At 37.4% G+C, this 14,357-nt stretch overlaps 1 protein-coding gene across 1 annotated transcript in view; it reads right to left on the bottom strand.

Moving 5' to 3' along the window:
- Window positions 1–873: 873 nt before the first annotated feature.
- Window positions 874–14,357, bottom strand: part of USP6NL (USP6 N-terminal like) — a gene marked incomplete at its 5' end in the record, with an annotated part of 48,289 nt that continues 34,805 nt past the window's right edge. The window contains one exon of the mRNA XM_009581713.1: window positions 874–4,480. Within this exon, the coding sequence (XP_009580008.1) occupies window positions 3,039–4,480 (1,442 nt within the window). The remainder of the gene's footprint in view (window positions 4,481–14,357) is intronic.

Below are 14,357 nucleotides of genomic sequence, written 5' to 3'. Positions count from 1 at the left end.
TTAGTGGAGAGAGTCTGGCATTAATGACTCTCCAAAACCCTACCCTGAACTTGTCTGAATAACCACAAGGAGAGCCACGACAACTAACTTGGACAAAACCCCTACAGTTCATACAGCTCAAGACAGGCAAATTTTGGAAAACTATGAAACCATGGGAAGAAAAGGTCTCAAGTATTTTATGTTGATACTTACTGCTTGACTGTTTTCAGATCAAAGAAAACAGTGACAGAAAACCTCTTATAAGCAAGACACTAGCACAGCTGCGTCTCACTTTACTCTGCATTGAGGGTTTTTTTGTTACTGGTATGAATGACAGATTTGAATCTGACAGTACCTTTAGTTTGGTTTGTCCAGTTAAATGAAAATAAAAGTGTATTTTGCACTACCATCAAGTGACACAAGGCTTTTTTTTTTTTCTTTTAAAGGTCTATACCATCCTCTAAACATGTAAGAGACACACAGCAGCCACAGTCAGACTATTATTTCGCACTTTGATCAATGCAACTTTGCAAGCCTCTCGTGCCAATAATTCTCCTCTCTTGACTTGGTATCAGGTGAGATTATTAGAACAAAACCAGAAAATTATGATTTTACAGTTTATACTCCTAGCTTTCGCAAATGATAGGTTAAGGTTTAGCAGTGTAGCAAGCTATAATCAATAATCTTCCTGCTTCTATAGTAATGCAAAAGCACTATACAGATTGTATCCTTATTGCTTAGTCTAAAAATAAACAGGTACAAATTAAATCGGATATACATCAAATATATATACATACGCATGATTCACTTACAAAAAGCAATTATTTGTGCTGAGAAGAGCAAAAGTCCAGTTTTGAGCTAATCAGGTAATTAAAAATAAAGACAAAGCAACATAAGCTTAATTATTATTATTTTAACATGTTAAAAATACAGTCACATCAAAATAGGATACACAGTTATAAAACTGTTGCAGATGACATAAGAAAATAGTGTGTATATATTTTATATATAAAAATCTACAGTATTTACTAATGCTGATACATATTTTGGAGCCTTGTATTGCTTGCACAAATAAATTGTACAGCTTTGTTATGAATTACAGAACCATCATTAAACACCGAGACTATTACACTTAGCCACAATATTATATACATACATTTCTAAGCTGCTGTAAGCAATCAGAACTAAGGTAAGCCCAAGTCATATTTATCTTCACAATTTTAGTTTAGAGTTTCAGTGTAGTGCTTTGCTACTGTTACTTCGCTGCAGTTTGCAATTTTTAAAATATAAAATTGCCCAGTTCATTAAAAATTACATCAGACACATATACACAAAAAAAAGTTTTTGAAATATACTAAGCAAATGTTACTTCCGTTTGTAAAAATTGTTTTACTCCTGTACCTTAAAACTTACAAAGCCAACCTGCAGCAATTATAGGCACTAAAGCTCATTCTTTAAAGGAAAAAAAAAAAAAAAAATCCATTTCTATGTTTTCAGTTAACACATCTTACAGAACAAAAGATAACAGGACGACCTTCCAAAGCATCCAAAACTGGTGTTGATACCAATGTTTGGTACTTAAGTATTAGAAAAATCTCTCTGTTAAGCACTCCAAGGACCTCTTCTGGCGAGATCCTTATCCGCCTCAACTCCCATTGGTTTCAATGAGAGGTCAGTGCATTCAGCACTTACTACGCGGCACCCAGCAGCTCGCAGGACTGTATCCTACATGTGCCACTTAACCTGCATTTTTTTTCACCCCCAATTCACAGTCAAGGAAAGGAAAACGCAAAGTAGAAAAGGCTGCAAACACTAATTAAAAATACTTACATTACCAGGAGTCTAAGCTTCCTATTAACAGTCAGGGTAACTTTAGTGTAAAACACCACACAGTCTCTCAGCAGCCTGAGAGCACAGCAGCACATGCCCAATCACAGACATGAACATACTGGCTCTTTGGGGTAAAAAAGGGCAAAACAAAATGGAATTGACATGACAAGAGACACTGCATACTCACACAGCTCAGGGAATGTCAAGCCTCGACCAAATCTCAGACTCCTGCGTGTACTTCACAAGAGTGTCGAGGAGCTGGTCACTCTCTGATACCCGTGAGATATGGCCCTGCAACCAATTTGTTTAGTTTGACAGCACAGCATGGCAAAAAGTGAAGGGTGCAGCACCATTTCTGTATCTGGCGTTACTCTCACTGTGCTCCAATATTTTGCATATAGGACGACATTCTGAAGGTAGATTTGGGCAAGAAGGTAAAAAAACCTCCACTTTCGATGCACCTAAAAAACTAAAGACTGCCCTGAATTTTAAGCACCATTTCTTAGCCAGATTAGAGAGACATTTTTGGCTTTCTGTTTTTGCCTGCCTGCTCCTTCTTGCTGAGGAAAATGACAAACAGTAGTCAAAGGAGAGGAAATTAACTCTTACATAAGATTAAATTAATAATCCCAAAGCATCTCTGCTGCCCAGAACAGATACTGGGATGCTGAGGCAGCTGTATAAAAATGACAGAAATTCCCATTCAAAATGAATGGCTTCTCAAATAAATTACGAAGAAAAATTAATATGAAATAAAAGTACTTCACAAGCTTTGCCCAAAGTTAAATGCATTTACATTTAAACTCTTTAGCTCTTTTCCATATGTGTTTGTGTATTACAAGTGCACGCTTACATGCGCACGCACACACACACACCTACAGTGCATTAACAATGTCAGTCAAAATAAAACTTGTAAATGTGTTACAGGTTTTAGGCAGAAAGATCGTAACACAAGTTATTTAAATGTAAAGAACAATAACAGTATTAACCATATTGCGTATATGATCTTATTGCTATGTCTATGTGCATCAGATCACTTTCAATAGCTTCAATGCAAGTCTAAGAACTCAACTAGCCTTCAATGAAAGTCTGAAACATCTTTGAAATAGTGTTTTTTTTGAGAGTCACGCAAACTGTCTGCATTTCACAGATGTGAGGTGGACTACTACTAACACAGTAATGTTTAACTGGTTTTGGTTCTTGCCATTTTACTATGTACAGACAGATTCTCAGAGAAGCACAGACTCATGCATAGACAATCCATCATTTCTATTCCGATAGTGTTGGGCTTGAGCTGACGGGCTTGAATATTGGTATTGTGGTGAACCATGCCCTTCAAAGGTTGGTGAAGTCCTGTATCTTATTGGACTATCCACAGAAACAGCAGGAAGACTATGGTCTTGAAAAGGTGTTGACTGAAAATGCTGATATTTCTGGAAATTATCCAAGTGGCCTTTGTTAACATCTTGGCTCCAGGGCTGCCTGTAGGGTTCATGTCTGTAAATATATGCAGCATCTGGCCACTTTCTATCTTCTGGTAAATAATCCACCGGAGGGATTATGAATTTGACACCTGTGGGGCACCTTGAGTTGCTGGTATAAGCATCAACAGGGGCTACTTCTATTTGACCAGGGGTTGGTGAAAGAGGATTTTGGCGACTGGCAGGATAGGAATTCATTTGTAGTTTATCCGGAGAATAATCTACCGAAATAAAAGAACCATATGGCCTACCAGAAGGGCTGGTTCGATTCCCATGATAATGTAGAGGTACAGAACTTGTATTGCCTATGCTGGAAACATGCTTTGGAGAATTTCCATGGTAAGTAGGTGGATTACTATAACATGGCAGTGGCTGTTTTACATTCAGTCCATGAGGTGGTCCATCAGATTGTGATGAATATTTTGGAGATCTGGGTTGTGAAGTGAAGGTGTAATTATTGGGTATTTTTAATGGAGTTGGTATTTTTTCAGTTTGCTTTCTTGGACTATTAGAATACGTTACGTGCCTAGGGCTCTGTGGATGAGCTCTCTCAAGCATCTCTTCAACAAGATTCTCATTCTCATTCTCAACTTCTGGAACATTGTCATATTGAGATGCATTAGACCCTCGCTTACCTTCATCAGCATCCAAAACCCTCATCTTTTGCTTTACGTTCAAAGGCTGTGTTTCTCCAGGACTTGGTGGTGGGCCCGAAACCGAATGATTTATTGGCCTTCCTTTCACCTCTGCAGTAAGTTTCATTGTCTTTTCCATTATTTTGATATCAGATGGTTTATTCCACTTAGGTACAAATTCCCTTCTTGTATTTGAAGTAGCATTAGAATTTTGATTAGCAGCTGCATTATTATACTGTCTCGAGTTGTCTTGTTCTGTTGGCTGAGGCTTTCTTCTGGTATCTACCTCATTCTTAGGCATACTACTTTGTGTCTCTATTGGTCGAGTCCTCTGCTGTTTTAAGGAAGGTTTCTTTTCTAGTGAATTAATTCTTTTTCGGTTATTCGGTGAATTTTCTGGTTCTTCTCCTGGGGATGGTCTCCTCTCTGTCCTTCTTGTTGTTTGTGTACCAGTGCTGTTCTGTCCGTTAAGCATTGGAGTGGAGTTAAGCATAGCAGGCTGAGGTCCTGATGGAATCTGCCCCAATGGCTTCTTTGGAAATTCATCTTCTTTACCTAAAACAAGAACAGTAATTACATAAATTCACCTTTGTACAGAAGTTGTCTTTGATCTGCTGGTCATGCAAGCAAAAAATAGCTATGAACTCTATTACCTGGGCCTCTCTCTGGGTCACCATTCTGCTAAACACCTCAAAGGTTTTTCTGTATACTGGCATCGAACAAAGATTTTGTTTAGGCTCTCATCTCAACCAGTTACTCTAGTCTTCCTTTCTACAGCTGATGCAATCTTGTCAAGCTTTTGCTCATTCATGACTGCTGCAAAAAGTCATCTTCCTAGATGACATTTTGGTTACAGTACCTACTCTGTATGTAACCCTCCTCACACTGTCCCTGTCACATTAAGTAAACTACTTTCTCCACTTTGAAAATCCTTCCCAATATCCCTCTCCCAATCTATTATCTTCCATTCATTCATCTTTTAATGTTCATCTCTGGTAAGCTATCCTATCAGCTCCTCACTCACATGCACAAGCTTCCTACCAGACATCTTTGAACTTTCACTTCTTTTTTTGGGTGGAGCGCCTCATTAACATCTGCACAGTTAAGTCCTTGTTCCCCCTCAACTCCTGCCTACAAATTTCATCCTCAGTATTAAAAAGCTACAGTGTAACTGAGTCTACGCAGAATCATATTTTTTTCAGTTCAGTTTTCTATCAGTTACAGAACAACTGAAGTAGCTAATATTGATACTGGCTACGTCATGATTTCAACTGAGCGTTCAACGGATGAATTTTGCCGAACACAAGGACATCATTTACAGAACTAGGATATGAATGGAAAGTTCTCCCAGACTGGAGCTCAACACATCACAACGGCCAATGGTAAACATCAGCTATGTGGGGACCCAGAACAATCCACATTGCCACTACAGAAAGAATAAAGAAGCGTTTCATTGCTTGATGCTGCTCACAGAACAATTTACATGGAATTTTCCACTGCAGTCTTTCTCCTTAGCAGTCAACACCCTTCATATTCTCAGCCAAAGTCTTTTACCATATCCACTCGCATATAACTTATTTAATTGTGTAATACATTACTTTCCCATTATAAGCAGAAAAGGTCACATACTTCTCATTAAATTCATTAATCTAAATTTAATTTATTTGATGTTCAGTATTTCCCAAAAAACAAACAAACTTTTAAAGTCAGCATAACCAAACAAATCCTACTCTGCATCTATTTATTAAGCAAACGCTCTGTTGTAAGGAGAAAAAAAAGAAACGACTACCCTTGCTTAAATATTATGCAAAATAAATTCTATAAAATGGCTGTCAGTAAAACAATTTTGTTTAATTCCTGCTTCTTCCTAAGACAAGAACTGCAGAATCTTTCTCCATCATCAAAGATCATACAGCTAGCACCTCACTCTTTCTAGCTATTTGTAATTAAAATTCCTTTTATGTGTCTATATGGGTTCACAGGAGCGAATACACACAAATGTTTCTATCCCTGACACGAGTGCTGTGGTTAGAAGTGAGCTATGTTCATTTTTACAGTCAATAGTATGAGTTCAATCTTTGATGACTGGTTCATGATAGAGATACACAGAGGAAAGCCAACAGCCAAGGTCAGCATTATTTATTATAACAGCATAACAAACTACCATCACAGATCAGTTGCTATATAAACTAAACAAAAACTTACAGTTTGTGCCAGCCAGGACATAGCAGGAGGACAGCAGAGAAGAATACAATGACGCCACGTGTCATGACAAGATAACTACATAAAAAGTACTTAACCAAAACAGTCTGGTTTTGCCAAACAATTAAACTAGCCTTTTCTTGATTTTCAAAGTCTTCATATGAGGCCAAAGGTCATATGGAAACCTACTCTTTCCGTTAGAAATACATAACTTCAGAAACCTCCGTTTACATATAATAAACACAGCCTACCCAGGCTTTCTGTCGAAAAACCCTCCACTCTTACTTTCCCCTAGTTATCTTCTGCTCAATTATGATCATACAATTATTTAGATACACAAACCTATGCTCTTACACGGAAGGTACTCACTGTCTACCTTGCTACAACTTGGCAAAGGAAGATACTCATGCTGAGCCCTCTCCCCAATTACTCGTCCCCAAAGCAGAGACTCCACATGTTAAATCATCTTAGAGGATTATACACCTGGCACGCTCTACTCTGTGATGGAGAACACCTACACAAATGGTTGCACGACAGTACAGCAGGTTACATGGGGGGGTAGCACCTCAGCATTAGGCTCCAATGAGCGGCTCTTGGAAATACAAGCCTCGTGGTTTGTTCTCTCTCGCTGCGGGGCCCCACTATTCACAAGTAAGGCTAAAATCTGGAGCATGGATTTGTAGACTTGCACTCCCCAGCAGTGCACCACTGGAAGAACAGATGAGGGGACAGAGGAACGAGTTCCATGGATGCTGTAAACGGATGATTTAATAGCTCTGCAATATACTGTCTGCTGCACCAGCCTCTCCAAAATAGTTCTTTATTCTTTATGAACAGGAGTTCACTTTCTGAACTTGCTTCAGTTTGGCAAAAGACATTTGTACCACTTAATTCCATTTGCATCCTCAAACATAGTGTCAGGCAAAGCTGAAGATCTTGTCTTCTAAATAAAAGTGAATTTTGCCCATAATAAACATTCCTGATACTGGAACTATATATTACAGTGCTTTCAATCTTACTAACTTTGAATGTTAAAATAGCATGAAGTCTGAATTAAGAAACAGTACTCAAAGTACATACCGAAAACTTGTCATCTAAATCATATAGAACTAGTCTTTATATGCTGCTAATCCATTTATAACCTCCAGGTGATCCATAGTAGTTACAGGACAGCATAAGAAAATGGCTCCTCAACATCTGTAAATTATTTAATTTCTGTCCTTGTATGCAATAAATGTTGTAGAAAAAATATTTCTTTTCTTCCATGCTTGAAATTAAACTATTCAAGCTATATATATATATGAAAACCTCAAGACAAGTTCCTCTAGTAGTTGCAATGCTTCCTTCATTTGTACAAAGACGTTAAAAGCATGAACTGATTTCCTTTCTTCCAGCTTTTACTCTAAGAAATGCATACAAACCAATACGAGATCCTTTGAAATATACTTGGTTGTACAATAAAGGTGGGTTTTCTGTCAGCTTTTTGTTTTTTAATTTCACACACTTAAGGTTTCTTAATTACCATTAAGCTCTAATAAAACCCAAGCGAGAATACTGCAGACATTTCTATTTAATTCTATCTAGGCTACTTTGAAGATTACTTTCTGTCATCTTTCCTTCACATTTCAGGGTAAAAGAACACACTACTACTAGGCATATGTGGGCTGCACTGTCTAGATGATGCATGCTATAACATGAATTACAGCTGTAAAATGAGTATCAGAGAAGTCTTGCCATGTCTGTTGTGAAACTGCTAAAACTCAACATTAATTCACGTACTGAGTAACAAGCAAAGCATTCCAAGACAATAGTTCATTTAGAAGAAAACCTCTGCATTCTAACAGCATGATACCATGTTTATAGGCTGGTAATACTGGAGCTTAGTGCTTTCAGGGAATACAAAAATACAGAACAATGAGTACGTGTGGAAGGAGGGTCAGTGGGGAAAAGAGGAACTACAGCTTTAAATTTTAGCCACAGCACCTGCACAGAACTTGGTTTAACTTGACCTCAGACAGAAACAGCTGACACAGCTTGCTTAATCAACCACATCTGCATGTGAAACTTTAAGAAAGGCCACATTGCTAGAGGTACTCAATTCAGCCATCAAAGCTATGAAGCACAGGCCTTGTTCTGGTTCAAAAATGCTTGAGCTCTCATCACCTTCCGCCATAAAAAGCACTGGAAGGAAAGGAGTTGTATAAGGATCTATGATGCTGCAGCACAAAGACATCCTGCAAACTGGTCACCTTCTAAAGGAAAACCAATTTGTTGTAAACTGCAAAACAGATATTTAATTCTAATTTAAGTATACATACATATACATACACACACACACACAGAGCTGTCACTTCCAGTGGAACTACCAAGTACTTTAAAAACAAATAAAAACTCCTGAAGTTCAAAAAAAGTCCACAAAATGAAACAAGTAGAGGATAACCGAATCTATCACCATGCACATTAATACAATGAGACATTCCTCAAATGCACAAAATAGCATGCAAACTATGTCCGTGAATGCTTTAAGCAGTCCACTATCAGCAAGAATAGCAAGAAAACCATGATGCTCCATGCTGGCAAGAAAGAAACAAAAATGGTAATAAAAGCAAAAAGCTGAGGAAAAGAAACCACAATGCAAAAGCAAACAAAAGAAACCAAGTCACAACAAACATCTCCACCCTTAAGAGGCACACAAATAGCTTGCCAGAGAAACATGCAAAAGCACCAATTCTTCTTACAAGCCACATATCTTTTATCTACCAATTTTCCACTCCAAACCTGCCTAAAGCCTCACATGCAGCTCTCAAACATCATCTCTACTACTTCAGCTAAACTCACTGCTCAAACTCCTCAGATCTGAGCATGCAGAAATTTTATTTGGATGTTTTCAAGGACATTCAATTGAATATCTCTTTGTGCTGTTGATCCAAAGTCTGAGTTAATTCACTTTCTGGACATGCCTGTCTGACTAAGGAATGCAGAAACGTTTGAATTCTACAAGAAGTATTTCTGGGACAAGTGCTTTTCTATACAATCTATGATGTTTACACACAAGGTTTAAAAGCATTTTAAAACTAGAAGTTAAGACAAAGCCGTCCAGTTCAGCTGAGATTGTTTTGGCAGCAACCACTACAGTCATCGAATGTGCCTTTGTCTTCTGAAGCAAACAGGGCAATCAGATTTTTTCCCAGGTTGCCAGTATTTGCATGAGATGCGGAACTGGGTAACTCTCATCCTTCTTTCTCCCTCTTCCTTCAACAGAACTCTTAGAGTTTAGTCACTGGCTTTTCCCAAAGACAAACATAATAGCTTCTATCTGAATTTACAGAGCCGGGACTATAGGATTTTCTATTTTTCCTTTAAAAGAAAGGTAGTGATTTAGTTGGCTTGTATGCAGTATAGCATAAAATAAGCAAACAACAAAGAAAATAGGGTGAAAAATGGGTGAGGGAGGAGATAAATGAAGTAGAGGGAGACAATTTAAGCAAAACAAGAACAATCAGGTGCTTGTTTGCTGCTGGTAAACATATTACCTGACACGAAAAGAAGCAAAGCAAACATGAGCAGATCTGACTGTTCCCCAAAAGATAAGAAATTCAAGTCATATTAAAGAAAGTTTTAGTCTACAAGTCTTGGTCACCACCCAGTGGAAGTCGACCTCAACTACAAGACTTTTACAGATAATTGCTTCAGGAGGCACTAACAGCCTCATGCATTGAATAGCAGACATATAATTGGAGTAAAGTGCTTTAAGTGCTCTCTCCGGTGAATAACAGTCTAGTCCTTAATTTCAGCACCAGAATACATGCACTTTGACTGTTCTAACACAGTTTTCAAGGATGGTAATGGTCATAAAAACAACTCTTAAAATGACATCTTGATATTATGTGTTTATTTCCCATCGGTGACGTCCCATCTTACTTCTTCAGTTTACAAGTCCAAGAGAATTTTAAAGAAATTTAAGTGCCTGCACTAGAAGCTCAAGCTGCTGTCTGAAAGTCAACCTCTGCTCCTCCTCCTTTATATGCCATCATTGGCAAAGGAGTTACTAAAATGAAATCTTTCCTGACAGCTTGAAGGTAGAAGAAAATATACTGCCTTTCTGCTGCTACGTCACTTTTGTAGTACTGACAGTAAGGACAACTTACTTTATAAACACCTGCATTTAGATAAACAATAGAAATGTTAACAAATTTGGTCATCAACCAGAAGATACAGGTGGTCAGCTGTATGTCCGTAAACTGCCTTCGCAAACAAAACTTCTAAAATTAACCACATCATTTTACCATCCCAAATTCCACATTTCTTCCAGAAAACACACTTTATTGAAAAGTCAATTTAAAATAGGAATATGAACAATGACCAACATAACTATCTGAATCATATTTTTAAAAAGCATGCAAGTTTTAAACAGTAAAGATTTTTAAATGATGCAAAGCCAATCTCTAAAACTGCTGAAAATAATATACTAATTATATTAGTATAATTCCATTTATTAATTTCCTTCATAATATTGTAAAGTAGTTCTATCACACAAGAAACAAGGCAGAAAAATTAGTTTAGTTGATTAAAATATGAAGTGCATTGTATGAAATAGCTACTTGTGTATTCTTCAAGCACAAGTGAAAAATCCAAAATTCCTCTGAAACAAAACACAACCAAAAGAGAGACATCATCAGAAACAGGAAAGTCAAACTGACTTACATACTTCTATTGTTTTGGCTGTCAAAAGGCGCATTAACAGCAGAGAGTAGACATTATTTAATAGATTATCAACCTAGTATATACTTCTGCACTGTCACTGATTAATATTTAAAATAGACAGACACTTGAATAAAAGTTACTGATAATAAATTTAATAAAATATACCTTTAAAGATAAATAGCAGATAAACATTTAAAAATTTATGGCAAATGCAAGATTCAAACTTTGCTAGTTTTCCCTGAATATAGAAAAGGCTGGGAGAACTAGAAGAACTCAGTTGAAGTTTAAAGCTGGTGTTATCATGCACAAGTGTAGTTAAGATGATCACAAGGACAAGGGCAGATTCCAAATTTGCCAATACTGCTTTAAAATTAAGGTTAAATTATCTCTGATTTAAGGCCTTCTCAGCTGCTGTAAGATCTATTAAACTTTCAGTCATTAAAAAACCCAACCCAGGATCCCTCTGCCCTCCCTTTTCAGGACACCATATCAAAATGCAGGTGAGAAATTGTCTCCAGAACAGACCTGAGAGCCTTCAGCCTTGAAGGTGGGCCTGAGCGTCTTGTTTATGAAGCACTAGATTAATAAACTATTTTCAGCCACATATTTTTAAGTAGAATATGAAACTTTCACTGGTAAGCACTCTCATTTATTAAAGTCAGACACTATTAAAAAATGTATGTATTAATATATAAATATTGTTTATTAAGCATTGCAGTATTTATGTAGTCCTACAGGAATAACTTATAGCAAAGCTGGAAATTCTACCCATATCTTGTGAGCATTTAAAGAATTTTGCTGCTGTTTTAAATAACAGCCAAGGAAAGAATCTGCATCAAGAAATTTTGGAAATCAGTGGTGTATACCAAGAGAATTCCTTTTACTATGCTCTAGACATCATCCTTGAATTAACGAAGAGACTGTCCACCCTACATCAGATCTGGCTCCTTGAAAGGATGTAAACAGGAGTCATACAGATTTAGATAAGCGTGCTGTTCAAGAACCTGCTGTGGTGTGGACACTCTTCATAATGTTCCAGGCAATCCAGAAAATACCAATTGCTTTTCTACTAAATTTGCTTGAGGATATGTCCTACTTAAAGGACAGTTTCTACTGTACAGCTGTCACAGCCTGCTTCTCTGAGGGCTTGATAACCAAGCGCCTTGCCAATAAGAAGTGTGCTTACCCATACAGTTTACTGTCTCCATAGAATCACTGAAACAGGGATGCCTACCTTGGGTTTTGAGAACAGTACTTAAGTTGCAAGCCATCCTCTGAAAGTTGTAGTTGCTAAGCACAGGCTATCCTATACTGGCCAGCAGTTAGACTAGAAATTACCAAAGACAAATGAAAATCCATGGTCTGCTTTATACAAAATAGCCCTCGTATTGGCAAAAGCATTTCACAGACATCCAAAATTAGCACGATCCCCTGAAAATCCATGTTCTGGCTGAGCATTTTAAGGGTTTTATCACTGAGAAAGTGTTAAACAAAGTCCCTTCCTCCCTCTCTGCTCTGAAGGGAACAAGGAGCTCCTTAGTTCAGTGGGAGAAGCTATGGAGGAAGCAAGCCAGAGAAAGCTACATCAGACACAAGCAGACATCCACTTTAAAGTAAAGCAAAAGTTATTACCTCTTTTAATATCCTACTACAGCCTACCCTACTAGGGCAGGAAAATCTATACAGCCTAACAAAGGATGCCAGATGGAAAATTCCAGAGCTTAATTAGCTCACTGCTATTTCTGGATGACTGATACTGATGCAACTGTGAGATGGAGATTTTTTTCTTTTTCCTAACATGCATTTTTACTTTAGTTCTTAAAGATGTAATTGTTCAATACAAAAAAAAAAAAAAAGTACAAGATAGGAAGCAGTACTTTGATTTCAGCTGAGAAAACTAAAATAAACATCATATTCTCAGGCTACAGTGGATACTTAAATGAACAGTCTGGTATTTTTTGTGTGTGTTACTGCATGACATATAACGGTTTCATAAGTTTTACACGAAATCAGAAGAAAAAGAGTAAAAAGAGACTGAAGGTAGTAAAAATAGTAGAGTCAGACAGACACGTGAGCAAAGCTGAATGTCCAGAGAATGCTGAGAACCTGCAGAAAAATATTATTGCCTGAAGACAGTGATTAGTAAAACCAAAATGAAAATCAAAGTGGGAAAAAAAAAAAAAAAAAAAACAAAGGCTTGTGAAACTCATATGAAGAACAAATGAGGCAGCCTCACTCAACTACAGATAACAGCAGACAAATCAGCTAGATTCCCAAGGATTAGGATGAAGGCATTTTATATTTATTTTGTGAAAGGTTAAGTAATGCTCCCATTTACCCCTGGCAAAAATATACCACACAGAGAGGCTTTCCCAGGCTACTTTGAAATTAAAAAGAAAAAAGCTCAATTCCTCATCCAGTACTGAAATACACTTCACTTTGGCTTTGCTCTTCCTATTTTAATGTTAAACCTCCCTCATTTATGTTGGAGGGGAAAAGAAAAAAAGGCATTTTATTGTCATTGATGTTGCTTTAGCTATCCAAAAGAATAAACCAATATGGCCCAAAACAATTACCGTCCTGTCAGCTAGTCATATCAGAAGTTACACTTAAGCGTTCAAAGTATGAAACAACTTGCACTCCATTGCCAAACTGTCTTGGCAAGAAGATACGTTCACTACCCTTTGCTGTTGGTCTCCACAAGAAGACTCCTTGTGTCTCACACTTTCTGTTACTGCATTGCAAGGTGGATGGCTCTTATGTCACCTAAAGCCTCCTTTAATTTTCTGTGAAAATCCAGAGTATTCTTAAACAAAATTTCACTTGAAGGCATTTTACATTCTCCCAAAAGAAAAGCCTTAAAACATAAATAAATTAGGAACAGACTTTCTGCCTTCATTTTTTTTCCATCAAGAAAATTTCCAGTAAATTCTGTATTTTCCGCAGAAACTCTCAACAAGAGTTACATGCACATGATTTTCTAGGCTGGAAGATACATTAACTCCATCATGCAGCAAACTACAAAAATCTTTCCCAACTCTTCAGCTTCCACAGTTTCAAGTGGAAACTAGAAACTTTTCACTGCTGAAATTTACTTTACCACATCCATGAAAAATCTACCCATCTACAAACAATTTTGGAAAATTGTTTCTACAAAGTTTTTTGGAATAACGCCCTCACCATTCAAACATAACCACAGAGAACTCTGTATTTAAAATTTAACAGAAAGCACTCCCATGCTTTATCTTCCTTTAACGTGATGGAGTGGAATTGATGCTAAAAGACAAAGTTGCTCATTGATATATTTGCTCACTTCTAGTCACTGTGACCAAGCATCAGCTGTGAGAAGACGTCTGACAAAGCACACAGCTGAAGAGTAGTGCTGAAAAGAGCAACTTGCTCTGAAGAATAAGTCAAGAGTGAAACCTAGCTTGTGGAAAACGGATAGAGAGAAGGCAGGATGGGAAGGCTGTTATTAGAAAGGGGAAGAAGCAGTGCACGCAGTAACATGGAGAAGAACTGCAGA

This window comes from Fulmarus glacialis, unplaced genomic scaffold (assembly GCF_000690835.1).
Source record: "Fulmarus glacialis isolate BGI_N327 unplaced genomic scaffold, ASM69083v1 scaffold34527, whole genome shotgun sequence".
Classification (NCBI taxonomy): Eukaryota; Metazoa; Chordata; class Aves; order Procellariiformes; family Procellariidae; genus Fulmarus; species Fulmarus glacialis.
The sequence above is the reverse complement of the archived record's forward strand: the minus strand, read 5'-3'. Positions and strand labels throughout refer to the sequence as shown.